Consider the following 26,028-nt stretch of genomic DNA (forward strand, 5'->3'; position numbering starts at 1 on the left):
TGTTTATCTACTGAGTTGTTTCTCCACCCCCATCCCCAACAACTGACTTTTTCAAACTGGTTTAAGAGGCTGGCAAGACGATTCTCACAGTAAAGCCCTCACCACACAAGTATGGCAACCTGAGTTCAATCCCCAGCACCGTGGAGGGAGAGAACCAACTGCACAGAGCTGTTCTTGGGCCCACATATGCACTGCAGCATGTACATGTATGTCCTCCACATATGCACTGCAGCATGTACATGTATGTCCTCCACATATGCACTGCAGCATGTGCATGTATGTCCTCCACATATGCACTGCAGCATGTGCATGTATGTCCTCCACATATGCACTGCAGCATGTGCATGTATGTCCTCCACGTATGCACTGCAGCATGTGCATGTATGTCCTCCACGTATGCACTGCAGCATGTGCATGTATGTCCTCCACATATGCACTGCAGCATGTGCATGTATGTCCTCCCCGCTACAATCATACACTAATAAGTAAGAGAGATAAATGGCTTTATTAGAAAAAAAAGCAGAGGTGGAGTACTTGAAAAACTTGCCTGAGACTCTGAGTTCCATCCTTAGTATGAGGAGGAGGAAGAGAGGGAAGAGGGGAATGGGGTAGAGAGGGCAAAGGGAGGGGAAGAAGAGGGGGCAGGGTAATTTGTTGATGTCTAGAAGGTGCCTGTAGGATGGAGCAGATGGAGCAGATGTGGCAATAGCCTGAAGCTGGCCGTTGACATGAGGAGGGACCCAGGATCCTGCGCTTCAGAGGGCACAGCATCGAAGCACAGAGGTGGGAGGCTGGAAGCTGGGCTCCTGCGGGCTGGGGTCAAAGCGTTTCTACACTCAACGGCTGCGGTTGCGCCTCTGCGGTCTGATTCATTCTCCATGTGTACATTCACTGTAAACAGGAACTAAAGATCTATTTTAGGGTACTCATGGATTGGCAGTGATCTTAGGTGCCTATCAGGGTGAGATACTATCTCTGAAGAAATTACTTTAAGACCGCAAAGAAGGTCCCCAGGAAAGCTCAGTGAACACTAGGCCACAGTAAGAACCACAAATGCCTATAGCAGGGAAGAGACACAGATGTGCCATCAAATATGACAACGATCAGACATACACAAGTATATTTGATAGTTTAAGAGATCAAGTGCAGTTCTACTTACTAGCAATGAGTACTTTTAGACGCAGGTTTGAAAACTGCTGTTTGCCTTCAGGCAAAGGTATGGTAGCAGTCACGCATGCGCACCACAAATTTCTTTGTATCCCACTCAAAATGTTTTTGTATGAGAGACACCAGATTAGGAAAGTCAAGGAAAGACTTAGGAAAATAGAAAATAGAGAGCATCTCAGGCTCCCTGTGTTTATTTTTTTTAAAGCAGCATAAAATATGGGATCAAGAAGCAAGAAGGTAGGAAGGATGGAGGAGAAACAGAAAAGATATAACTGATGTGGTTAGTCACGAGCCAACTCAAACAGAACTGAAGGGAGGCAAAGGAAAAAGGTAAGTCAAAGACTTTTTTGAGACAGGGTTTCACTCTGTGGCTCTTGATGACCTCAAACTCGCAGAGATCTGCCTGCCTCTGCCTCTATGTGCTTGGATTAAAGGTATGCGCTGCGCCCACCTGGACAAAGTATTTTGAGAACATGTCAATGCCATGGCTCCCTAGACAGACGAAATCAGCTCGTGAGCTGAGAAAAGACAGTGTGCTAGTTGTCTCTTGTCAGTTTGACACATATCTAGAGATATCTGGGAGGGCTCAGTCTTAACTGAGAAAGAATCATCAGAATACCTGTAGGCAAGTCTACTGTGAATTTTCTCGATTATTGATTAATGTGGATGAGCTCGTCTCGCAGGAGTTGGAGAATGTCGCTCCTGAGCAGGTCCTGAGTTGTATAAGAAAGCAGGCTGAGCAAGCCATGAGGAGCCAAACGGTAGCAACGCCCCTCCATGGCCTCTGCTTCAGCTCTTGCCCCCAGATTCCTGCCTTGAGCTCCTGCCCTGACTTTCCTTGGTAAAGTAGTGTAGCCTGACAGTCCTAAGATGAAACAAATGCTTTCTTCCCTAAATTGCTTTTGGTCATGGTGTTTTATCACAGCGAACGAAACCATAACTAAGATGGATGTGCATACTGTTAATGAGAGAAGGTCCTGAAGGCTAACTACTGTATGAGTCCAGCTACGTGGCATCCCAGAAATGAAGAAAAAAATCTTAGTATCAGTGCCCTGTTCCTGTGTGCTTATCTGCAGAGTGGCAGGAAGGTGATCCTGATGCCTTTGTGGTTTCTAATGGCCTCATTTTAACTTCACTGCCTCCTCAAAATACCCCTTTCCAAATGAGTTCACATTAGAAGATGCTTGAGATTAGGGATTTAACGTATTTTTTGAAGAGAACTGATTTAATCCAGAAAATCCCAAAATTGGCAAAGTTTGTATAAATGCAAGACAAATTGATGATGAGAGACAGATGTGAGGAATTGTGGAAACTATAAAATATAGCAGACGTGCATCTTCATGGTGCAGGCTGTAGCTTGAGTGCAGTGCCGGTTCCCTTCATCTACACATGGTAAGATGCTATATCCATGTCTTGATTTTGATAGCGTGCTCGGGGTATGTACTGGGGAAAGTAAGATGGCTACACATAGGCCTTCTGGAGACTCCTGATGACTTCTTGTAAATGTATATTTCAAAATAAATATATATAATGTGTGCATGTTTCTTTTCTGGAAAAGTATAATGTATATGTGTGAATATACTCACACTAAGATACGTAATGTATAAGCTGATTTTCTGTTGCTGTGACAAAGCATCACAAGTAAGGCATCTTTTAGAAGAAATGATTTATGGAGATTTCGGTTCTGGAAAAATAGGACCCCATCATCGTGACAAGGAAACTTAGCATCAGGCAGGCATGGTGATGCGAACAGCAAGCTGAGTGCTCACACTTAAGCCACAACCAGCAACAGAAAAGGTGACCAGATGGCATGGCATCTTTGTACAAGCAAAGCCCATCCCCCCCCCAGTGACGTACTCCCTCCAACAAGGCCACACCTCCAAATTACTGCTGGCACCTGGGAACCAAGCACTTTACCGCTGAGACTGCGGGAGACATTCCTTCAAATCACCACACATCATAGTTTCCAAAGACAAAAAGAAGATCCTACAGTCGTTGGGATAAGTACTTCAAAACACTGATTTTTAACCAAGAAGCCTTAACCCAACTGTGCTGGCCAGCTGTTTTGACTGTGGTTGATTGATTGGTTGGCTGCTTGCTTGCTTGTTTGGTTTGGTTTGGTTTGGTTTGGTTTGGTTTGGTTTGGTTTGGTTTGGTTTGGGTTTGGTCAATTTGGCACAACCTGGGAGGCAGACTGTCAGTTGAGGAATAGCCTCAGTCAAATTGTAGGAACAACTTAGGGTATTTTTCTTGATTAGCAATTAACATGGAAAGGTTCAACTTAAGCCCATTGTGGGTGGTGCCACCCTAGAACAGGTGGCCCTGTGCTATATAGGAAAGCAGCTGACACATCCTACTCTAAAGTGAGAGTTCTAGGACAGCCAGGACTATAGAGAAAGACCCTATCTCACTAGAGAGAGGGGGGGATGAGAGAGAGGGGGAGGGGGAGGGGGAGAGAGGGAGGGGGAGGGGGAGAGGGAGAGAGAACAGGCTGAGCAAGCCATGGGGAGCAAAGTAAGCAGTATTCCTCTGGGGTCTCTACTTTAGTTTCTTCTCTGGGTTCCTGTTTGAGCTCCTTTCCTGGCTTCACTTGAAGATAGACTCTAATCTGTAAGACGTAATAAACCCTTTCCTCCTTTACTGGCTGGTTTGATGTCAAGTTGTATGTCAACTTGACACAGGCTGGAGTTATCATAGAGAAAAGAGCTTCAATTGGGGAAGTGTCTACATGAGACCCAGTTGTGGGGCATTTTCTCAATTAGTGATCAAGGCGGGAGGGACCCTTGTGGGTGGTGCCACCCCTGAGCTGGTAGTCTTGGGTTCTATAAGCAAGCAAGCTAAGCAAGCCACTAAGAAACATCCCTCCATGGCCTACGCATCAGCTCCTGCTTCCTGACCTGCTTGAGTTCAGGTCCTGACTTTCTTTACTGATGAACAGCAATGTGGAAATGTAAGCTGAAAAAAACCCTTTCCTCCCCAACTTGCTTCTTGGTCATGATGTTTTGTACAAGAATAGAAACCCTGACTAAGACACCTCCTCAAGTTTGTTTTGCTCATGGCACTAGAAAGCAAACTACAGTACCAACCAAACTATTTTCCAAGTCGGAAAGCAGGAAATATAAAGAAAATAAAAAGGTACTTTTAGAATGTGAAATGTAATGACAGGATACACACTAAAGGATGTGCTTCAGTGAAACCAACGAGCACACAAACACGCAAGAGGAAAGCAGTCCTCCAAATGATGATCCAGAGAAGAAAGGGGGAACCCCTGCATGCACACTGGCTGAGCCCAGTTGGTTTACAACAGTAAGTCCCATCTGTGCGCTGCTGCCGTGGCAGGGGAGCCTGAACACTTCTGGGCAGGCCAGTGATCCCCATTTGGAGCACACTTAGGGAGTAGGGGTAAAGCTCAGATCTGGTGACTCCAGCTCTTGGGAACCTTGTCTCTTTCTTGTCTCCTACAGGATCCCAAGTGGTAAGCAATGGATGATATCTCCCACACCAAGTGCATGAACAATGAAAGACGCCACACGACACCACCTGGATGGGTTAAGGAGGTGCTCTTAGTGGGAAAAGCAGGGGTCCATTCTTACCTCCAGATCATGAATGGATACGGGCTGGATCGGAAGGCAAGAGGCACACCTGATCTTTATGGTCAGGGGGTTCAGATCTCGCTTTTGCTGTTCAGTCATGATAGGAACTTCTGTTTTTAAAGTCAAAAAGCAATCTAAAATGTTGGCGGACTTCTCACTGCCACGGCAGATGACCGTTTGCCAGCCTAGAGGAAAACATGCAGCATTAGTGCCCTTAGCCGTAGCAGTCAGGAGCAGGGTCTCATCCCAAGCCTAATGACAATAAATTCCTATCACCAGAGCTGATAATAAATTCATAACCACAAGGGATGCTAGCATCTCTGGTACAAGAAGATAGTCTGCAGACTACCAAAGGAGAAATGTAAACACCACCCCAGTAGTTGACTCAAAGCTTATAGGAGTAGCCAGCCAAGATCTGATGTGATAGACAGCCCACTCCATGAGATGGAACCCATAGCCAATGCTATTTGGGTGGCCAGGAACCTGAGTTAGATAGCCCAGGGAGCTGGGATAAAACCAGATGCCACTATTCTGGCACTCCTGCCAGGAAACACAGCAAGTATTCTGTTGAACTGGACTCAGACTGCACCCCCACACCCCTGCACCCACACCCACACACAGCACCCCACACCCCCACCAAGGCCACATTGGGCTTCTAATGCCCTTAAGCCAAGAGTCTAAGAAAGCAATAACAGTATTAGGCAGTGTGACTGATGTAGTGTACCAAGGGGATTAGATGCTTTCCCACAATGGAGGTAAGAAAGATTATGTCAGAAGTGCAGAAGATCCTTTAGGGCTCCTGTAGTCTATGATTACAGTCAATGGGAGAGTGAGTTCCAGGACATCCCCAGTAGTTCCAGGGCTACACAGAGAAACCCTGTCTCAAAACAAAACAAAACAAAAAAATAAAGTCAATGGGAAACTACAACAACCTAATCCAGGCAGAATGACAAAGGGCACAGACCCTTCAGGGATGAAGGTGGATCACTCCTCCAGGAAAAGATCCATGACCTGTGAGGCGTTTGCTGAGGATGGAGGAAATACAGAATGGGTAGTTGAGGAGCATAACTATAAATACCAGCTAAGGCCATGTTGTATTTTGTTAAGAATGCATTTGTACAGATATTTGTCCCCTCAAGAGACCTTGCCACCTATTCTAAATTTATAATATGTTTGCAGGTGTATGTGAAATAGTTATTCATGTTAGGCATAATTATGACCTGGTTGAATTATATAATGTATGTGCAGTTGTATGTGTGATAGTTATATGTTAAGCATAATTATGACTTAAATATATACTGTTTTCAGTTGTATATGGGATAGTCATACTGTGTTAAGCATGATTATGATGCAGTTATTGTTTTCATCTGGAAATTGAGGATGACATGAGGAGATAGGATTGTGTGTCAAGTTGACAAGGAGTGGATTTGTGATGGCCATTTTTGGTTATCAACTAGACTACATCTAGAATTAATTAGAATCCAAGTGGCTGGCCACAACTGGGAGAGACTGTTTTGTTGGTTGATTGGTTAGTTTGTTTGGGGTTTTGGGTTCTTTGTTTGTTTGTTTTTAGATACAGGGTTTCTCTGTGTAGCCCTGGCTGTCCTGGAACTCACTCTTTGGACCAGGATGAGTCTAGGTCTCACTCAAACTCAGATCTGTCTGCTTCTGCCTCCTAAGTGCGGGATTAAAAGAGTGGGCCACCACCACCTAGCAGGATTTTTTCTCAATTAAATCATTTAAAGTGGGAAGATCCACTTCTAATACTGATCTTTGAACTGGGAAGATACTTGGACCACACCTTCTACTGGCATCCTATATAAAGAACATGGAAGAAGGAAGCCTGTTCTCTCTTTGCTGGACTATACCTCTGAACCTGAGCAAGTCCCTAATTAAATGCTTTCTTTAAGGGTTGCCTTGGTCATGGTGTCTCCACACAGCAATAGAACAGTGACTAAGACAGAATTTGGAAGCTGGGACTGGGGTACTGCTGTGACAGGCCTGACCAAGCTGCTGGGTGGAATGTGGACTTGTGAACTTTAGATTAGGAAAGCAGCTGAATGCCTTAAGTGGGACTTAATGGAACATACTAGTAAGAGCATGGACACCATGGTGCTGAGAGTGGTGTAAATTATGATGTCCTGGATCAAGGGGCCTCAGAGGGGAGCAATATTAGCAGCTGACACAGAAACCATCTTATGATATTTGGCAAAGAACGTGGCTGCATTTTTTTTTACCCTTGTCCTTAAAATCTACCTGAAGCTAAATTGAAGCATTTTGGATTAATGGTTTTGGAAGAGGAGATTTCAAAACAGCCTGTGTTGACTGTGTTTTGTGATTACTTAATGAAGATTTACAATGAAAATAAACAAACAGATGGGGCAAGGAAAAATACAGCACACAGTTTGAAGAGGAAAGGCGCTCTGGGAAAGGTAACAAAGCAAAGTGCTGTGATCAGGGAAATAAAAAGCTGTGGAGAAGCCTGATGCTGAGTAAAATAAAGGAAGTGGTAGCCTCAAGGCAAATCACTCAGCTAAGCTCCCAGCTTGTGAAAAGGAATTAAAGAAAATTTAAGCAATGAAGGAAACCATCAAACACAGAAAGCTGATACAAATGTAACTGAAGGAGTCCGTCAGGATCCAACCCCATCAAGCAGCAGGACTTAGCGCCTGATTCGAGCTTTAGAATCAAGGACACAGGAAAAGAGTTGTACAGTCTCCCACCCCAGCTGAGGTCAGGCATGGGTCAGGAGTGTCCCTGTATGGAGGCCCAAAGAAGTCCTTGCATGAAGCTGTGAGGGTGAAGTCTGGATTGTGTTAAAGACCCTAAGATGTTGGAGATGCCAAGTCGTGGGCTACCCTGCCAAGCTGCAGAGTGTGTAGAATCGGCCCAGAGAAAGAAGTGTGCTGCAGTCAACAAGTCTGGGAGGGGCTGGAGAGCTCAGAGTGCTTTGACATCAGACGCAGAGGTGCAGAGGTCAAGTTCGCCTGTTGGCTTTCAGTTTTGCTTTAGTCTAGTGCTTCCTTGCTCTCTCTTCTCCTGATTGGATTGGTAATGTATATTCTGTGGCACTATGTTTTGGAAGTATATGATCTGTTTCTCTATTTTGATTTTACAGGGAATTACAATTAAGAGAGTACATGAGTCTCACAGACTTTGAACTTTGAATCTTTAAATAGCACTGAGACTGTGATGCACTATGGGGTCTTCTGAAGTTGGACTAAATGCATTTTGAATTAGGATATAGTTGTAAGCCTCTGGGGACCAGGGAGTGAAACATGATGGTTTGAATAAAAATGATCCCCAGGGGCGCATCCTCAGGGTGGGTGCTGTTTGAGGATTTGGAGGTGTGGCATTGTGGGAAAAAGTGACACCAGGGAAGGGCTTTGAGACTTTAAAAGCCCAGTCTCTGTGTTTCTGTCTTTGTCTCTCTCTTTCTCTCTTTCTCTCTCTCTCTCTCTCTCTCTCTCTCTCTCTCTCTCTCTCTCTCTGTGGATCAGGATGTAGCTCTTAGATCCTTCTCCAGCTGCCTTTCTTTCTAAGGGTTGCCTTAGTCACAGAGTCTTTTCACAGCAACAAAACACTGACTAAGACAGAGGAACTTGGAAGATTAGAAGGGAGGGAAAGCATAATCAAGATATATGTGAGAAAAAATGTATTAAATGTATTTTCAATAAAAGAAAAGATTACAATTAAAATCTAATACAAGGGAAAACCTTTAAAAAGAATTGGACCGCTGGGCACGGTGGCAGTTCCTTGTGATACAAACAGTCAGGAAGATGAGACAGGAGATGCTCACGTTCCAGGCCAGCCTTGTCTACACAGCAAGACCCTTGTTTCCAAAATCCAAGGACTGGAGTATAGCTCAGTGGTAGGAGACTTGCCTAGCTTACCCAAGCCATGGGGTCCATCCTCAGAACCTGAAAAACTGGGAAATGCTCACAGGTGGAATGGCAAATGCCAACATCTCAAACCAAGGTCTAAGCAGCTCCCCAAGAGGACTGAATTTTTATCATCTCATCTTGACCATCTCAAGGCGAGGTGTGTATTTTCCCAATCACTCTGAGTACAGTAAAAAAGTATTGCTGCCCAGGTACCACCCACACAGAGATAACTTCTACCCAGGGAGGGGACTGTTCTAGACCTGACCCACCATGGTGACATCTACTGTCCATGCGGGGCTGTTGCAAACTTAGTAAAACTTACAGGCAGTTCCTTCTCCATGCTGGCCACATTGCAAGTGCTTAGTGGCTGTGTGGCTGTGAGCTGGCAGACATGAAGCCTGGCCTTCACGGCAGGCAACACCAGAGATCACGCCGCAGTAGGCAGCTAAATCAAACAATGCCAGCAAAGGCAACTGATGTCCATATAGGTACCTGGAGCTCGCAGAGATGCACTTCTTTAACTGTGGCCATTAAACAGGTGTCTACAGAGAACATGACCAGCCCATGACCCGTGGCACGCCCTCTACTTCCCCTCCTGTACTGTGTGCATGACAGAGTGTAGCAGCGTCCTGCTGGGAGCCTGCGCCTGGCCACTCACTCACCCCAGCCTTCCACACACAACCCCCTCCTCCTTTAATGTAAGAGTTCACTCCTAAGCTCAGGATCTTCCAAAGGCCCCACTGGGATACAAGCCAACTAATGTCTACTATGACGTCATGAAACAGAAGACTTTTACTAAACAAAATGGTGACCATTTTGCAATGAATAATCTCAGGCTGTGAATTTATGGTGAAGGCAGCTGTGCCTGAGCCGAGGCCAGTCTAACTGACTGCCACCTGCAGTTGCTGTAAGGGTTGGGGTTCAGCTCCATTTTCCTCGAACCACCAGCATCCAACATCTGTCCTTCCAGGAGTTCAGCTTGTCACCTCCCTGCCAGCCACTCAGAGTCCCTCTGTTGGCAAGATCCTGCACTGAGCAGTTTACACAGTGTCTTCTGTGACACTTTTGACTTGACAGCTGGGTAGGCTAGTTGATAATCTCAGAATGGAGCCTGCAACTCTACAAAATAGCCAGTGGAGGGCGCACATGAGAGTGAAAAGCCAGAAAAAGGGGTTGGAAAAATGTTTGAGATTATTTTCTCTAAATAGGAAAAATAATATATTGTTTTGCCATTACTCTTTTTTTAGTGACATAATTTAATCTAAACCTAAAATGTATCCTTAAATTGCATCAAAGTATTTGAATACAATAAATATCTGTTCATCTGTTCTGCCAGGAGGCAGAAGCGTAATTTATAAAGCATGGAAACTCCTACAAGTCAAAACCATCCAACCCTTGCTCCACTCCTGACCTGTCAGCACTGGGTAAGTTACCTAACATGGTTTTTCCTCCCTGAATAACAACAGTGGTGATTTAAAAACCCCTGCCTATAACCTGCTCATCACACCAACAAATGCAAACCTCTCACAAGAAGTAAGACAGACCATGGCAGAATGTGTCACGGCGATCCCTACACATCGCATTCCTCTGTTCCCTTTCCTAGATGCTTCCATGAGAACCTGTAGGAGAACAGTCACCAAAAGGCAGCTTCTTATTTACCAAACAAAACTGACAGTTACATTCTCGGGGCTTCCTCGGAATTTGGAGTCACATCCTGGCGCTACCCTTGCTAGCCGCCCTGGGGACGCCCTGGGGACGCCCTGGGGACGCCCCGGGCCTGCATCTCTTTCTCTGTCCACCTGAGACGTTCCTGAGATGACGGGGAGGATGAAATGAGGACAGAGCAAGATCGCAGTCGCCACTAGTATCTCCTGGACATTCTAACAACATGGTAGGTACCGGCAAGGAGCGGCATGATGGGCAGCTGGATGGAGAAAACGCTCTGCTTCCAGGCCACACCCTCCTGCTTCGGGTCCCCTTCCTCTTCCGTCTGATACTTCCTCACTTTCTTTGGACTTTTCTTCTTCACTTCTGTTTCTTTCCCTTTAACTTTGGAACCAAACAAAATACATGTGAAGACGCGATATGTGCATTTACATATGCTATAGAGATCAGGAAGGTTCTGGAAGCTCCTAGAGACCAGGGTGTTAGAAGCAATTTTATAAGTAGCAGCTTCTTGTTTATCCTGGCTAGCTCCAAAAATAAATGAAACAGAGACTACAGATTTATTTAACAAGCCTTGCAGTACAATTAACTGGGCAGTTATTAATCTATTCTAATCCTCTAAACTAATCTGGCTACCTCCCAGCCAAAATCCCCGAGATACTTGCGTATTAGTATTGATCTGGCTTTGTCTGCTCCAGGTGTTTTCCCATGGTGTCTTCCCGACCCTCTCCTCGTGGCCGACTCTGAGGCTTAAATATATTTACAAATCCCTTGGCCAAATGCATTGGATCATTTCTTGACTAGCTCATAACTTAATCATTGTTATTTTGTTCTAAGTTCTGCCACACAGCTAGTAACCTGGTTCTTTTTAATTTTTTTTTTATTTTTTTTTATTTTTTTTTTTCGAGACAAGGTTTCTCTGTGTAGCCCTGGCTGTCCTGGAACTCACGCTGTAGACCAGGTTGACCTCAAACTCAGAAATCCACCTGCCTCTGCCTACCAAGTGCTGGGGTTAAAGGTGTGCGCCACCACTACCTGGCTGGTAACCTGGTTCTCAGTTACATGTGACAATCTTCCTATGTGTCTGGGGCCAAATCCTCTTTCCTGCACCTGACTCTCCACCAGTATCCTTTCTCTGTACCAGAATTTCCACCTACTTATTTCCTGCCTAAACTAACAGGCTAACAGTATTTTTATTGACAGGAGATTCTTCCAGCCAGTACAAGAGACTCTCCCTATGCCACGGGTTATCTCTTGTACTGCTGTCTCTTCCAAACTACCAGAGAGTTAACTAGGCTTAGGTGGCAAGTGATTGTGGGGTAGAATTGTCGGCTATAAGCAGGTATATGGTGAAGGTGTCCCCAACCACTTTGAGACTGAAATCACCATGATGGTGACACTGTTCTGTGTTCTAACTGCTTACGTCACTCAATCACAGAGCAGCGCTGAGGTTGGGCTATGGGGCTAAGCTAAGTTCCAAGCCCTGATCTACCATCTAAAGGGGGAGGGTAGTGCAGGATGGGTCTTTTTAACCCGAAATACCTCATCTGTCTAATGACAGCCCGGTGTTGGGGAGAGTACAATGCTCACCTCAGCCAGGCATGATGGTGCACACCTTTAACCCTAGCACTCAGGAGGCAGAGACAGGTAGATTCACAGCATGGAACTCACAGAAAGGCCAGCCAGAGCTACATAATGAGACCTCACCTTAGAGAGAGAGGGAGACAGAGAGACAGAGACAGAGACAGAAGAAAGGTGCTTGCCTTGATCCCAGGCAACAGCATGGAGCTGCTTGCTTGAGGAGCATGAAGGTCAGTGGAATGGCCTCCAAAGTCCAGGGTCAGGTACACACATGGGAGAGTTGATTAGAGCCAGGGGTAACATTTCAAAGCAGCAGGAAAGCAGGAACTTTTGGCGAATGCAGAATGGCCATTTTAAGCAAATGGAATTGCAGGGCTGTCCCAACCTTATCCTGTCTTTGAAATGAATTCCAGAATAGACTTCAGTTCCAGTCTCATATGTCCAACTTCCCCAGTGTCTGGCTGGGCAAATCCTCCAGTGCCTGACTTTCCCAGAGTCCTGTCTCTCCCTGGAAGTCCCGCCTTTCTCTCCAGCCTCAGCTGTTGGCTGTTCAGCTCTTTATTACACCAACCAGAAGGTGATGGAAGCAATGTTTATAAGATATGACACAGCCATATGAGTAACAATACCAAAGTCCAGTCTGCTCTCTACTCTCTGCCTGTACAGAAATCAGCATTTGAATAATAAAAAACACCATCTTCGTCTGGTGCATAAAAAGATCACCCAACAAGTGGCTTCTGATGATTCTTGTAGCTCTTCAGGCTAAGATTTCATGCTTTGTTTGAGACAGTCCTGTGACTTACGGTGTTGTGCCCTTCATCTCCCCAAGATGCAAACCATCCCTTGTCTATCATGGAGAGTCTTTCCATAACCCCCAACAACCCTGAACCTACCCCCGACACAGTACTACCATGCAGTTATAGCCTTTCATTGGGAAGTCGACCTTTAGTGAGTAGACATTTTCATGTCTGCATTTGTGCAACTCACAGGATGGGAATCCAAAACCACTGGTGGAATGGAAAGGAACAAAATTCTACGGGTGAGTGGATGGACAGATAGGTGGGCAGATGGACAGACAGGCAACTGGATAGCTGGATGGATGAGTAGGCGGGTGGATGGATGGAAGATGGACGAGTGAACATGTATGTAGTGCCACATAGTATCTCATTTAACCCAGTGCCAACCGATCTTATTGATGTGCCTTAAATTTAAATATTTCATAACTTTTTAAGTCTAGCCATGTCATAAATGCACGAACCCATCTTGACTCACGTTGAGACTTTTGCTTCTCCAGCATGTTTGTTAGGCTGCTCAATGACGGCTTCTCAATGAGTTCCTTGATCTCCATCATGGTTGCTCCGCCCAGAGAAACAGGTGTCTTTGAGGTAGTAGTCCGTCTAGAAAATCCTCACAGAGAAGGACAGTAAGGAGAACGTATACGAGTGTCATATCTTGAGAACCTACCCACTGGTCCGTCCTTACTTCTTAAAACCATATGCGTGGGAATGGCCTAGGGCTTTTGTCAGCTGTGGATGATGTCTCTGGAGCAGCCTGAGACTCCTTAAACCCGCCAGTCTCTCCAGTGACTGTGACACGGTGGGCCACACTTCCACAATCAATGTTCAAACCAAATAGAAAACATGAAAAAATATTCAACAACATATCTAAAATTGTGAATTGTCTAAGAACCCATAAGGCTTATTCACAACATTTCCAGGAGGTGAATATCATCTCAACGTAGGTCTATAAGGAAGGATGCCTGTTAAGTGAAAAAGATAGGCTGTGATCGTGGGAGGTGGGTGATGGCAAATAAAGGCCAAATTTCTCAAATTAGAATGCAAATTCAATTTAAAACAATATGTAAAAGTTAAAATTGTTAGCTAGGCATGTTACCTGCGTGCGCACTTGGGAGGATTAGGCAGGAGACACCTGAACTTAGAAGCCTGCACTTGGATCCCACAGCACAGGCTCTCCTCAGCCGGCCAGGTTTCCGTTCTCCACCCCTGCTTCTCCAGAACCAACCTGGCAATCTGAGTTCTGGAGCCATGACTTTCTGGAAGCCCTCGCAGAGGCCCCACAAGCTGAGGCTGTGGGCTGGAATCCTGGCCGCCCCCAAATTCCAGCATTCTGACTTGGTGAAACTCACTGAAAGCACTCATGGCCTTGTGCCTAGAGTGGAGCCTGAGAGGCAAACCACCTAATGCTGGCCGGTCAGCTGAGGTAGGGATACAGCACTTCCTGCAGAGAGCGGGTGCCTCGTGCACCCTGCAGAAAGTGGGAGCCCGGTGCGCCCCAAAGCACCGCCTCCCTTTCCTTCCCTGATCTTCCCTTCTCCTTGGTTGTCTCAACTCCACCTTAACGAAGACCAGCAAAACAGTGTCCAAAGACTCAGATTGTTCTTACCTAGACGAAGGAGACTCCTCCATCTTCAGTAACTTCTCACACTCCTCATCATTCTTAGAAGGTGTTTCAGGCTCTGCTTGGTGAGAACCAAACATTACCAAGAGTCTGCAAGCTTCATTCCGTGTTAGCTTGCAGCAAATGATGTCCCTGCCCATTTCAGTGAGGCATCTGCCTAGAAAGACCCCCTCAGCCTGCTTATGGATATGTTGTAGAATGTTGAAAGCACTCCGCGAGTCTCAAGTTCCCAAGCATAGGGAACAGTTAGCCAAATTACAGTTCTATTAGATAAAATACTACATAATACTACACAGCCACCACCACCAACGTTTATAGACAGCATTTAAGGACATAGGAGATGGTTGTGATGATATACAAACCCTCTCGGAAGACAGAAACGCTGTATCTTGGATAACCCACATGCTAAAAACAAAAACAAAATGAGTCCTAGGACAAAAACAGAGAAATTTGATATCACAGGATAACCAAAATGTCTCCTTAACTGCATTTAGTGATGACTTTCTCACAGTCCAGTGCTTTAGAGGTGAGTTTTCTTTTAAAATTAATTTCCAGAACTCAAAAGTGTTTTATCTGTGTGTGTGTGTGTGTGTGTGTGTGTGTGTGTTTTAAGTTGTGAAACAAATATCCATTAAATCCACCGCATACTGGCTCACAGTTGCAATTCCAACATTTAGGAGGCTAAAAAGGAAGGTTACTTCAAAATCAAGGCCAGGCTTGCCTGGCCAACTGGCCTTCATAGTGAGTTCTAGGCCAGCCAGGCCTACTTAGGGAGACCCTGGCTCAAAGGGGGAAGGGGGGCGAAAGAGAAGGGAGGACAGACGAGGGCACAGGAGGATAGGGCAGGGTAAGGATGAAAAATCCCAATGAAGCCACCCAGGGATACTGGAGCGATGACAGAAGATGCTGACTGAGCTCGTCTCCTGGCACAGAGCTGAGCTCAGAAGTCCACAGCCCTCACTCCTCACCTTGTGGAGACTTCGAGTGCTTTTCTGCCTTTTCTTGGTCACCTGCTAGACTCTCCTCTTTCAACTCTTCAGGAAAAGTGTTGCTTTTACCATCAGAAATTATAGACAACTTTTTCTGATTCAAAACCAAATGTTTCACTTCCTCTGGAATGAGAAAATGGATCAGTCAAATATGCCTCGTGGACACCTGCCACACCCACTCTCCTGACACCAACCAGGGACATACAGTGGAAGGCTGGAGGATAATCTGTGACACTGGCACCAAGTACCTCACCTTGCCCTAACCACCTGCATATGCCACGCCACTGGGTCTCTGCATCTCTGCAAGGGAGGAGCTGCCCTCTATACCTGGAGCATCGGATACTGATGGGTAACTCTTCTCTATCTCAGCCCTTAGGACAGTGGTTCTCAACCCGTGGGTCATAACCCCTTTGGGGTCACATATCAGATATTTACATTATGATTCATAACAGTAGCAATATTACAGTTATGCAGTCACAATGAGATATGTTTATGGCTGGGGAACTATATTCAAGGGTTATAGCATTAAGGTTATAGGAAGGTTGAGAACCACTGCCCAAGAAGGACCAAGCCCATAAGCACTCCTTGTTCCTAGCAAGAGAGCTGCACCACTTGCCGGTCTCTCTCTGTCTCAGCATGGAGCCCATACATGTGACAGTGCCAAGCACTCCATGAATACAAGGAGTGAGTGAAGATCATGGAAACCTCAGGAAAGAAGAGGGGGCAGAGGAAGTTATCATTGACTCTTATGGTTGAAGGGCAGATAAAATTTCTGAATAAAGCAATAGACTGAGAGTCCCTCCAAGATGCTGTCATTTGCCAGAAGGTGGGCCCGTCAGGAGCCCTGTCAGGAGCCCTGTCAGCATCCTAGTGGGTGCTTCAGCAAGACTGGAATCTCAGGGAGCAAGTCCTAAAAGGCCTTCAGTAAAGCACCAGGATCAATGGAGAGCCAGGGCCCTGGTAGTAAGAGAGAGAAGACAGGGGTGGGGAGAAGGATGCTGAGGGAAACTGAGGCAGATAGTCCCAGGACAAAGCTCAGGAAACTTTAGTCAGTGATTCTCAGTGAGCAGTGAGTTGAACCACTGAGGACATCTTTCAATATATAAAGGAATTCTTCAGCCTAGGGTGCTGCTAGTTTTACACTCAGTAAAGCCCATAACCAGAAAGCACCTGGCCCAAAATATCCACAATGCTCAGGTTACCAAGGAAGAACTATAACCAAGCCTGAGGTGTGAAAATGGCCCTCAAGAAGGCAACCCAGGAAGCTAACATTTCCCCAAGGTTTCCCAGGTACAGAGAGCTGGTGTGTGGTTCTGACCCCAACTCCACTTCTGTACAAGGATGGTCTCAGCTTACTGTAAGATTGGGTGACTATGCTCACCTGAAGCCGAACAATAAAGACAGCACATACCCCACAGGTTCTATGTCTCTAAGCATCAGAAAGAGTTTCAGGATTCGCACCCAGCACCCACTCCCCTTAGCAGCACTTCATTCTGGTGTTTAAGTACTCTGAGAACAAGCCCCTCTCTCCCGTTGCTTGGGTCCTAAGAAGCCGTGCTTACCATCTTGCCAGTAGCATGCTAGTGGTGTGGCTATTAATTTCTCTTTTTTACAGATGAGAGGAATGTTTAAGAACATGCCCATATTCCACAGCTAGGATAAGAGGAGGATGGGGACTAGATGGCTGGGACATCACATCATGGGTCTCCTCATCCCTCCTTCCTTGCTTGCTTGAGGGAAGTTCAGAAGGATCTGGTACTGGTATACTCACACAAGTAAAAGTTGCTGTTGTTAGGAATAGCCCTGGAATCCCAGCACTAGGGAGGCTGAGGCAGAGGATTAAAAGTGCCAGGACAGCCTGGGTGACTTAGTAAGATCTCATCTCTAATTAAATTTGGGAGAGAGGTACAAAGAAGTTAGGTAGGAGCTCAGAAGTACAAGGCATTGGATTCCATTCCCAGCAGCACCACAGCCACCACCACCACAACAAAAGCCCTCTGAAAAGGGCTACATATGGGTGTTAGCATGTTGACCTGAAAGAGGTGGACTGTGTATGAGCATACATGTTTGGAGATAAGGGTGCATGCAGCGGCCAGAGACTGAAGCTGCCTGCCTCTCTCAGTCACTCTCTCCCTTGGTTTTTGAAACAGACATCCACTAAACCTAAAGCGCCCCAGTTTGGCTAGGTTGGCGATCTCAAGTTCCAGAGATCACTTATCTCTACCTCCCCAATCGTGGTTACGGATTCGTGTCAACACCCCATCCTTTTCTCGTGAGTTTTGGAAGGTCAGATTTGGGTCCTCATATTTGCATTGTGGGCATTTCCAACTGAGCCATCATCCCAGCCAGAGCGGGTACAATCTTTTAACTGTTTCTTTTTCTAGTACTAGAGAAGAAACTCAGACATGCAATGCTTGCCCATTAACCACTGAGCAGTACACACAAGCCAAACCGTTCTTTTGTTTCTTGGTGTCCCTATTGACTTTTGAGTAAACACGCAGTATCAGTTTGGGGAGCCGACCCAGTGACGGCAACTCATGTCAGAGCTGCTCTGGACCAAAAGTTCACCAAAGATAAAGGAGGTGTTATAGACACTGCCCAAGTATACAAACACACCATGACACTCCAGGTGTGCCCTGGGTGGATGTCACACCCTGACACAGAAAGCAGTTGTGTGTGTGCATCAGGCTAATGCCCTGAAGACACAAAGGAACACTGGCCTTTACTCTGATGTCACAAATTCTAAATCCCTCATCTTAATGCTCGAGACTTGGGGCTTTTTTCAGATTTTGGAATAAATATTTTCATATGCAAATGAAGGGCCTTAGGGGAGAGAGCTCAGCTCTGAACCGAAATGTTCACACTCCATTCATAGTCCTGAGGAGACACTGGAAGGCAGGGCTTCTCACCCTGCACATTGAGGCCCCTTTGGTGAGGATCAAATGACCTTCTCTCACAGAGGCCACCAAAGACCCCTAAAAAACAGATACTTACATTACAGTCCATAACAGTAGCAAAATTTTAGTTATGGAGTAGCAATGAAAATAATTTTATGGTTGGGAAGTGACCACAATATGAGGAACTCTAGTAAAGAGTCCCAGCATTAGGAAGTTTGGTACTTTGACGACCCTTATCTGTCATGTGAATTCAGCTGTGGAGTTTTCCACTTAAGCCATCCTGTCAGGGCTCAGAAAGCATCAAACTTGATACCACATCAGAATTTTAAATTTCTAGACTAGGTATGTCCAGTCTGTCCTGAGAAAACATGAGTCACCAGAAACATTTAAAATATAAGCAAAATTACCCGCTTACCAAAAGAGTCCGAGTCTTCCGGGTATGCCGATGTCTTCACCCGGTGGTACCTGACTCTCTTTGAGACTCTGTCCTTGGTGTCCCAGAGCCTCAAAGTGATTTTGTGGAAATTCATTTTCTTTAACAGTTCCTTTGTCATGTTGACGTGAAAAGTTTGGCTCCATGACACCCAGACCTTGTCCTCGTCATCCTTCCATGGCTTTACAGTCTGTGGAAAACACCATCCAGACACTGTGGGAAAGGAAGGGCTTCCCACTGGCCTGGCCCCAGCAGCAGCACAGTCGGTATGACACCCTCTCTGTCTAGCTGGTGTCTGTGCTTGCCTCTCTCCTAGCTCCCAGTCACGGGGAAGTGAGACCGTGTACTGGACCCCGTCAAGTCACCTGTTCCTTGAAAACAGAAATCTGTGAAAGTGCATGCATAGCACCCTTGATGGTTACTTCCAAGCAATGACTCTGAGCCAAACCATTCCAGGAGTCTTCATGTGGGCATGCATGTTGGTATAAGCCTTGCACATGAACAGCACACACACACACACACACACACACGCACACACACATATGCACATAGTAGGAGAGAATCTTCAGGTCCTATGGTGAATGCTAAGTGCTTAAAAAAAATAAAATAAAACTAAAGCCTCGTTTGATGAGTCATTCAAGAACCGACAGAGTAAGGATATCTAAGGAGGCCATGCCACTGCATTGGTCAGACCATCCTGCTTTTCTTCTCATTCCTTAGTTCTGAGGTAGCCCTATTTTCCCACACATCTAGAAAACTCCTCTGCAGGTCAGTGGGACACACTCTGCAGCCTGAGTGTGATACTCAGTGCAAAGATACACACACACACACACACACACACACCACTCACCTTTATTCCTGACTCCAGAAACACTTTAGCTATGTTAGGAAACACCACGATATCGACTATTTTGGGTTCAGTGTCATCAGGCAGGAAAAAATACTCAATGTGGTAGAATTGGCGAGCCTTTCCAGACCGGGCTTCTGCTTTAGCAGCCTTCTTTTTATCAGGTACATTGGGGGGTTTTCCCTTATTACCTAGAAGACACAGGATTAATGAGCCTTGTCTTAACCTGGGGGAAAGAAGGCCTGCCCTCTGCTCCCTATAGGCAAGAAACATGGCTATAGTTTGGAAAGGTCTCCAAAGGCCCATTGCTCCGTGCCATTACCAGGAATGAAGTACAAACTAAGAGTGGGGCTTCATTAGAGAGTGTGTCAGTGTGAGTACATCCCCAGAGGGACACTGGGATGCCAGCCTCTCCTCCCTCTCTCTGTCTTTGGCCACACCCCCACCATGACTGATGCTGAGAGGAGCGGTTTCCTCCACATGCAGTTCCACCAGAATGCCCTGCTTTATGTCAGGGCCCAAGGGATCGCAGTCTGAAACTGTGAGCCAGACAGGCTTTCCTCATTGTAAAGTTAGCATCTCTGGTATTTTTCAGCTGACTAACCCAACGAGCCTGCGCTATGGGAATTGTGTATCACCGTATCACTTACACACCAGCTTGAAGAGAAGGTTCAAGCCCAAATCAGCAGAGGAATGGTGTGCGACTATGCTCAATGCATATAAAGGCATGGCTCTGAGAGGGGCTACTCTAAGACTTCGTGTTAGCCACCTTGCTTTCCCCCACAGCCCTAAGAAGCAGGTCAAAATCAGACCCCAAATCTCAAGACCATGGGACTTGTGTGGTAGCAGCACGAACAGGGTTCTGAGGTACAACAGGGTGCTTTGAGCAATAGCTACCTGGGCACCTATGTCCCAGGGCCTCTTAGCAGTGTCTTGTAGAAGCAAAGATGACAGATATCCAGATAGAAGAAACAGCCTAGAAGAGGTTCATGTGTGCTACTGCCTGTATCAGGTACACAGGCTGATGAGATACAGAAGTCAGGCTGGTCTCAGTCAGAAGCCAGAACCAGAGGGACCAGCAGAGTCTGCCGAGAACTTAAATGAACCTTTTAGGTTGAGTCTTTTCCTATCATAAGAAAGCATTTAGGAACATCACATATATTTGAGGATCATTTGTTCAGTTGACTGATTTGGTTTTGAGACACGGCCCTTGGACCCAAGTGACCCTCCTGCCTCCCAAGTACTTTAGATACAAACTCAGCTTTCAATACATACCAACCCAAATATCATACCTTTTTATAAAATACAAAAGAAAAAATAATGAGAACAAAACATTTAGATATGATAGTCTCTCATCTGTTTCCTCTATCTCTTAGAGACAGGATATATCACTATGTTGTCTTAGTTGTCCTTGAACTCACTATGTAGACCAGGTTAACCTCAAAGAGTCCACCTGCCTCTACCTCCCAACTGCTGGAACTAAAGGTGTGTGCCATCACCCAAACCCTAAAACATAACTACCTTTAAAGCTGGCTTTTCCCCTTTGTTTTTTGTTTCTGGTTTCTAGGTGACTGTTTGTTTCTCCTTTTGCATTGGGGGGGGGGGTCCTTGCTTTCAGGTTGGGCTGTTCTGTCTTGTCTTTCGGCACAGGGGATAGAGCCTAGGCCTTGAACATGCTAGACACATTACCACTGCTCCACCACCCGCCCAAGCTGCAGTTTTATGACTTCAGGTCTTTAACCCCAGCCTGCAGCTGCTGTTTCACTCCCACATTGCCTCAGACCTTAAGCAGTTTGGAACAGAGAGCCACTGCCCAATTTCTTGTAGGCATTAAGACCTCCTGTCAAGGTTCACATGCTGGCTAATTTTATATTAACTTGACACAGCTAGAGGCATCTGAGAGTTGGGAGCCTCAACTGAGAAAATGCCTTCATAAGATCCGGCTGTAGGCAAGGCTGTAGGGCATTTTCTTAATCTGTGATGCTCACAGGAGGACCCAGCCCATTGGGAGTGGGGCCAGGCTTGGACTGGTGGTTCTGCATTCTGCAAGCAGGCTAAGCAAGCCATAAGGAACAAACCAGAAAGAAGCACTCCTCCATGGTCTCTGAACCAACCCCCCACCTCCAGGTTCCTGCTCTGTTTGAGTTCCTGCCATGACTGCCTTTAATAATGAAGAGTAATTGGAAATGTAAGCCAAGTAAACCCTTTCTTCCCCAAGTCGCTGTCGGTCATAGAGTTTCACTGCAGCAATAGAAACACTGACTAAAACAGTTTGTGGTGGTTTGAATATGCTTGGCCCAGGGAATGGCACAATTTGGAGGTGTGGCCTTGTTGGAGTAGGTGTGTCTCTGTGGGCCTGGGCTTTAAGACCCTCATCCTAGCTGCCTGGAAGCCAGTCTTCTCCTAGCAGCCTTCAGATGAAGATGTGGAACTCTTACCTCCTCTTGTACCATGCCTGCCTGGATGCTGCCATGCTCCTGTCTTGATGATAATGGACTGAACCTCTGAATCTGTAAACCAGCCCTGATTAAATGCTATCCTCATAAGAGTTGCCCTGGCCAGGCAGTGGTGGCACATGCCTTTGATCCCAGCACTTAGGAGGCAGAGGCAGGCGATTTCTGAGTTCAAGGCCAGCCTGATCTACAGAGTGATTTCCAGGACAGCCAGGGCTACCCAGAGAAACCCTGTCTCGAAAAAACAAAACAAAAAACAAAAAACAGAAAGAAAGAAAGAAAGAAAGAAAGAAAGAAAGAAAGAAAGAAAGAAAGAAAGAAAGAAAGAAAGAAAGAAAGAAGGAAAGAAAGAAAGAAAGAAAGAAAGAAAGAAAGAAAGAAAGAAAGAAAGAAAGAAAGAAAGAAAGAAAGAAAGGAAGAAAGAAAAATAGTTGCCCTGGTCATGGTGTCTGTTCACAACAGTAAAGTCTTAACCAAGACACAGTACAACGGCTCAGAGACTTTGTTCAGATCCAATCAAGGTAAACCAAGAAATGAACAAATTGCCAAAAATGGCAGTGCACACCCAGTGTGGTTTGAATTGGTCTGGCCCCCATAGACTCATGTGTGTGAATGCTTGGCCATAGGAAGTGGCACTATTAGGAAGCATGGCCTTGTTGTTGTTAGAGTAGGTGTGGCCTTTGGAGGAAATGTGTCACTGCGGGGCAGGCTTTGAGGTCTCAGATGCTCAAACCCAGGCTCAATGGCTCACAGGTGTTTTGTTTTGTTTTCCTGCTGCCTTCAAATCAAGATGTAAAACTCTCAGCTGCTTCTCCAGCACCAAGGATGTCTGCCTATACACCTTGATGCTCTCCACCACGCTAATAGATTAAACTCTGGATCTGTAAACCAGCCCCAATTAAATGTTTTCCTTTATAAGAGTTGCCATGGTCATGGTGTCTGTTCACAGCAATAGAAACCCTAAGACAACCCCTTAGGGTTGTAGTTTCATGCTGGCCAGAGCCCTTAGATCCTGTCTCTAAAAAATGAACATGAGGAAGAAGAAGAGGAGAAAAGATGGAGAGAGAGAGAGAGAGAGAGAGAGAGAGAGAGAGAGAGAGAGAGAGAGAAATGAAAAGATAGAGTTATTTTCTAGAGTTATTTTCTATTACTGGGAGGGTAAATTATTCTAATCCTTTCAAGGGCATAGTGTTAAATGGTTGTCCCACGCTTCTGCCTAGCACCCACTCCTTCTATATATCCTGTAAAGCATGACTCTTAAACTTGAATAGTTAACCAAATATATTTATGTATATCAAACTCCCAATTAAATAATGCCAATTTACAATGATAAAGTCTATCCCAATATTTCTAATCTTTCCAAAACACCAGAAATATGTCTGAAGCCATCTGGATATCTGCGTCTCCTATCTTTGCTCTGCTAGTCTGGTCCACCGAGCCCTCCCCACCCCCCCCACCCACCCCCCACATACACACATGCTGTCTCCACCCCTTACCCCCCCCCCACACACACATATACACGCATGCTCTCTCCATCCCTCACTTCCCTTAGCTTCTCCTCTCCCCTCCAATCACTGGCCTCTCACTGCCTCAGTGTGGATGGATAGGAAATATCTTGCAACACAAGGGCAATTTGACAATAGCCATCAAAACAATTTTAAGTATATACTTTCAAAACAATTCTCCTTCTTAGAATTAGGGATATAGAAGTTGAAGAGCCTCTGGCTAGCTCAAATGTGGACATGGCTCTGGTGGGTGGTCTTGCCCTTCTCACCCCCCCTCTGACCCCCCACCCCCATCCTCCCAACCTCCAACCTCTACCCCACCCCCCACTCCCCATTCCCCACCCCCACCCCTGTTCCCTCTGCCTTGCTAAAAAACATTAGATTGCATTCCTAAAGCTAGCCACCAAGGTCTTGTCCCTTATTTGGTCACTTCCTCCTCTTGAGGCTGACTACCAAGGTCCAGCTGTCAAAGTATTGAAGTCCAGCAATCAAAACTCCTCATCCTAACAAAGGCTTTTCCCTTAAACCTTTATAAGCCGCTGTTTTCCTGTGTGCTGTATCTGTCTCCTCTCTATCCAGAGGCAGTCCTTTGTCCTCCAGGACAAATACCCCCCCCCACCCCTTTTCTCCCTTCTCTTCATCCCCTGCCCTTCTTCCTCTTTCCCAATCTCCATCTTTGTCCCTTACCCCTGCTCTCTTTCCCTCTGAGACAGATAAATCTCCTTTGCACTGAGACCATGGTCTTAGGGGTCCTGAGCCGATACTTTTCCTTTCAGAAGTGACCACGTATGTTACAAAAATGTATATATATAAGAATGTCTAAACTGGGTATTGTGGTGATTGCCTTTAATTCCAGCATTTGAAAGGCATAGACAGGCAAATCTCCATGAGTTTGAGGCCAGCCTGGTCTACATAGTGTGTCCCAGGATAGCCAGAGCAACATAGTAAGACCCTGCCTCAAAAACAAAAACAAAAAACAAAACAAACAAACAAAAAAAGGCTGTTCCAGGGCTGGTGAGGCAGCTCAGCTGGTAAATGTTGGCCATACAACCATGAGGACCTCGGTCTTCACAAACACCGAGGTATGGTGGCGTAGACTCATGATCACAGGCCTCAGAGTCAAGGCCTGGAGGATCCCAGGGACTCACTGTCCAACAAACCTGTCTCAATTTCAGGCCAAGCACATGTACATGTGTGTGCCACACACGCACAGACACAGACAAAGACAGACACAGAGAGGAGAGACAAAGAGACAGAGACAGAGAAGAGAGAGAGAGAGAGAGAGAGGCATAGAGAGAGAGAGGCATAGAGAGAGAAAGAGAGAGAGGCATAGAGAGAGAGAGTCTTTTTAATAGAAACTGAAAATTTCTAGAAGCAAGTCAAATATCCACATTACGGGTAGGACAGGACTGGAGTGGAGCTTAGGGGTAGATCATTTGTTTAGTTGTAGTATCTTAAGATGTCAGTACAAGGCTACTCTATGTAACAGCCCTGACTGTCCAGGAACTCACTTTGTAGACCAGGCTGGCCTCCAACTCATAGAGATCTGCCTGCCTCTGCCTCCCGAGTGCTAGAATCAAACGTGTGTATCACCACACCTGGCCCTAAGGTCAATTTTTAAAAGCAAGTGATAGAGTAGGATTGTAGGATCTCATTATACACACACATGAATATACATATATATTCATATATATATATATATATATATATATATATATATATATATATATTCCCAGCATAGCTGTAGCCGTTTTGCCAGCTGCTTCATATAGTTGCTATAACAGGCCTGCCAGTCACTGACAGAAAAATAACTTGACTCAGAGCAGGTTCCTGCTGACCACATACCATTGTGTTCTGAGGTTTGTTAATCTTAAGAAATTCCACAACCATAAGTTCCACTTAGGAACAATCAGAATAAAGGTCAGTTAGAACTGTTCTGTCTAACTAGTCAAAATAGTGTGAGTCAGAGCCAACCACTGGGCAACACTCCCTGCACCTGCACATGAGATCATTGTAGTTTTTTCCTTTATAAGCTGGCCCTGAGAAATGTTCAGGCCTGAATTCTGAGCTATGGCTCTGGTCAATCAGCATTAAGGTGTATGTTCAATAAACAATCCCTGTCTGACTGAGATTGGTGTTCGTATGGTTCGTGGGCAGCTCTTGGACTCCAACATATATGTACATGTGCATATAAATGCTTAGATATCAAGGGTTCTGTGATGATGAATCTTGTTCATCAACTGATTCCTGGGCAGTCCCGTGAAGGATTTTCTTTACTAGATTATTTTGAAGCAGGAAAATACACCCCAAATCTGAGCCGCACTTGCTGGTAGCAGCCTAGATAAATGGACAGAAAAGAAAACTTTGCTTTTGCTTCCTTGCTCTCGCTCTCCTTGGAAAGTTCATCTTCCTGATACTGTGGTATTGCTTCACCAATATCAGAACCAACCTCTTCAGAATTCTAACAGAGACTGAAGACCAGCAGCCCTCCCAGAATCCTCCAGGCCTTCAACATCCAATTAGGGCTGCTCAGACACACAGCCCTATGGACCAACCAGATTCTCAGTCCCTCTAGTATAGATCAGCTACCACTGGA

General features: G+C 45.7%; 1 protein-coding gene across 1 annotated transcript in view; it reads right to left on the bottom strand.

The window, feature by feature from the left end:
• The window catches only part of Cfap92 (cilia and flagella associated protein 92 (putative)), a 49,765-nt gene that overhangs the window by 20,857 nt on the left and 2,880 nt on the right, over positions 1 to 26,028 (bottom strand). The window contains exons 2-8 of the mRNA XM_052174260.1: positions 19,478 to 19,665; positions 18,610 to 18,817; positions 15,277 to 15,420; positions 14,294 to 14,366; positions 13,163 to 13,287; positions 10,544 to 10,693; positions 4,761 to 4,945 (exon numbers count right to left, since the gene is read on the bottom strand). Of these exons, the coding sequence (XP_052030220.1) occupies positions 4,761 to 4,945; positions 10,544 to 10,693; positions 13,163 to 13,287; positions 14,294 to 14,366; positions 15,277 to 15,420; positions 18,610 to 18,817; positions 19,478 to 19,665 (1,073 nt within the window). The remainder of the gene's footprint in view (positions 1 to 4,760; positions 4,946 to 10,543; positions 10,694 to 13,162; positions 13,288 to 14,293; positions 14,367 to 15,276; positions 15,421 to 18,609; positions 18,818 to 19,477; positions 19,666 to 26,028) is intronic.

The sequence above is a fragment of the Apodemus sylvaticus genome, chromosome 2, assembly GCF_947179515.1.
Source record: "Apodemus sylvaticus chromosome 2, mApoSyl1.1, whole genome shotgun sequence".
Taxonomy (NCBI): domain Eukaryota; kingdom Metazoa; phylum Chordata; class Mammalia; order Rodentia; family Muridae; genus Apodemus; species Apodemus sylvaticus.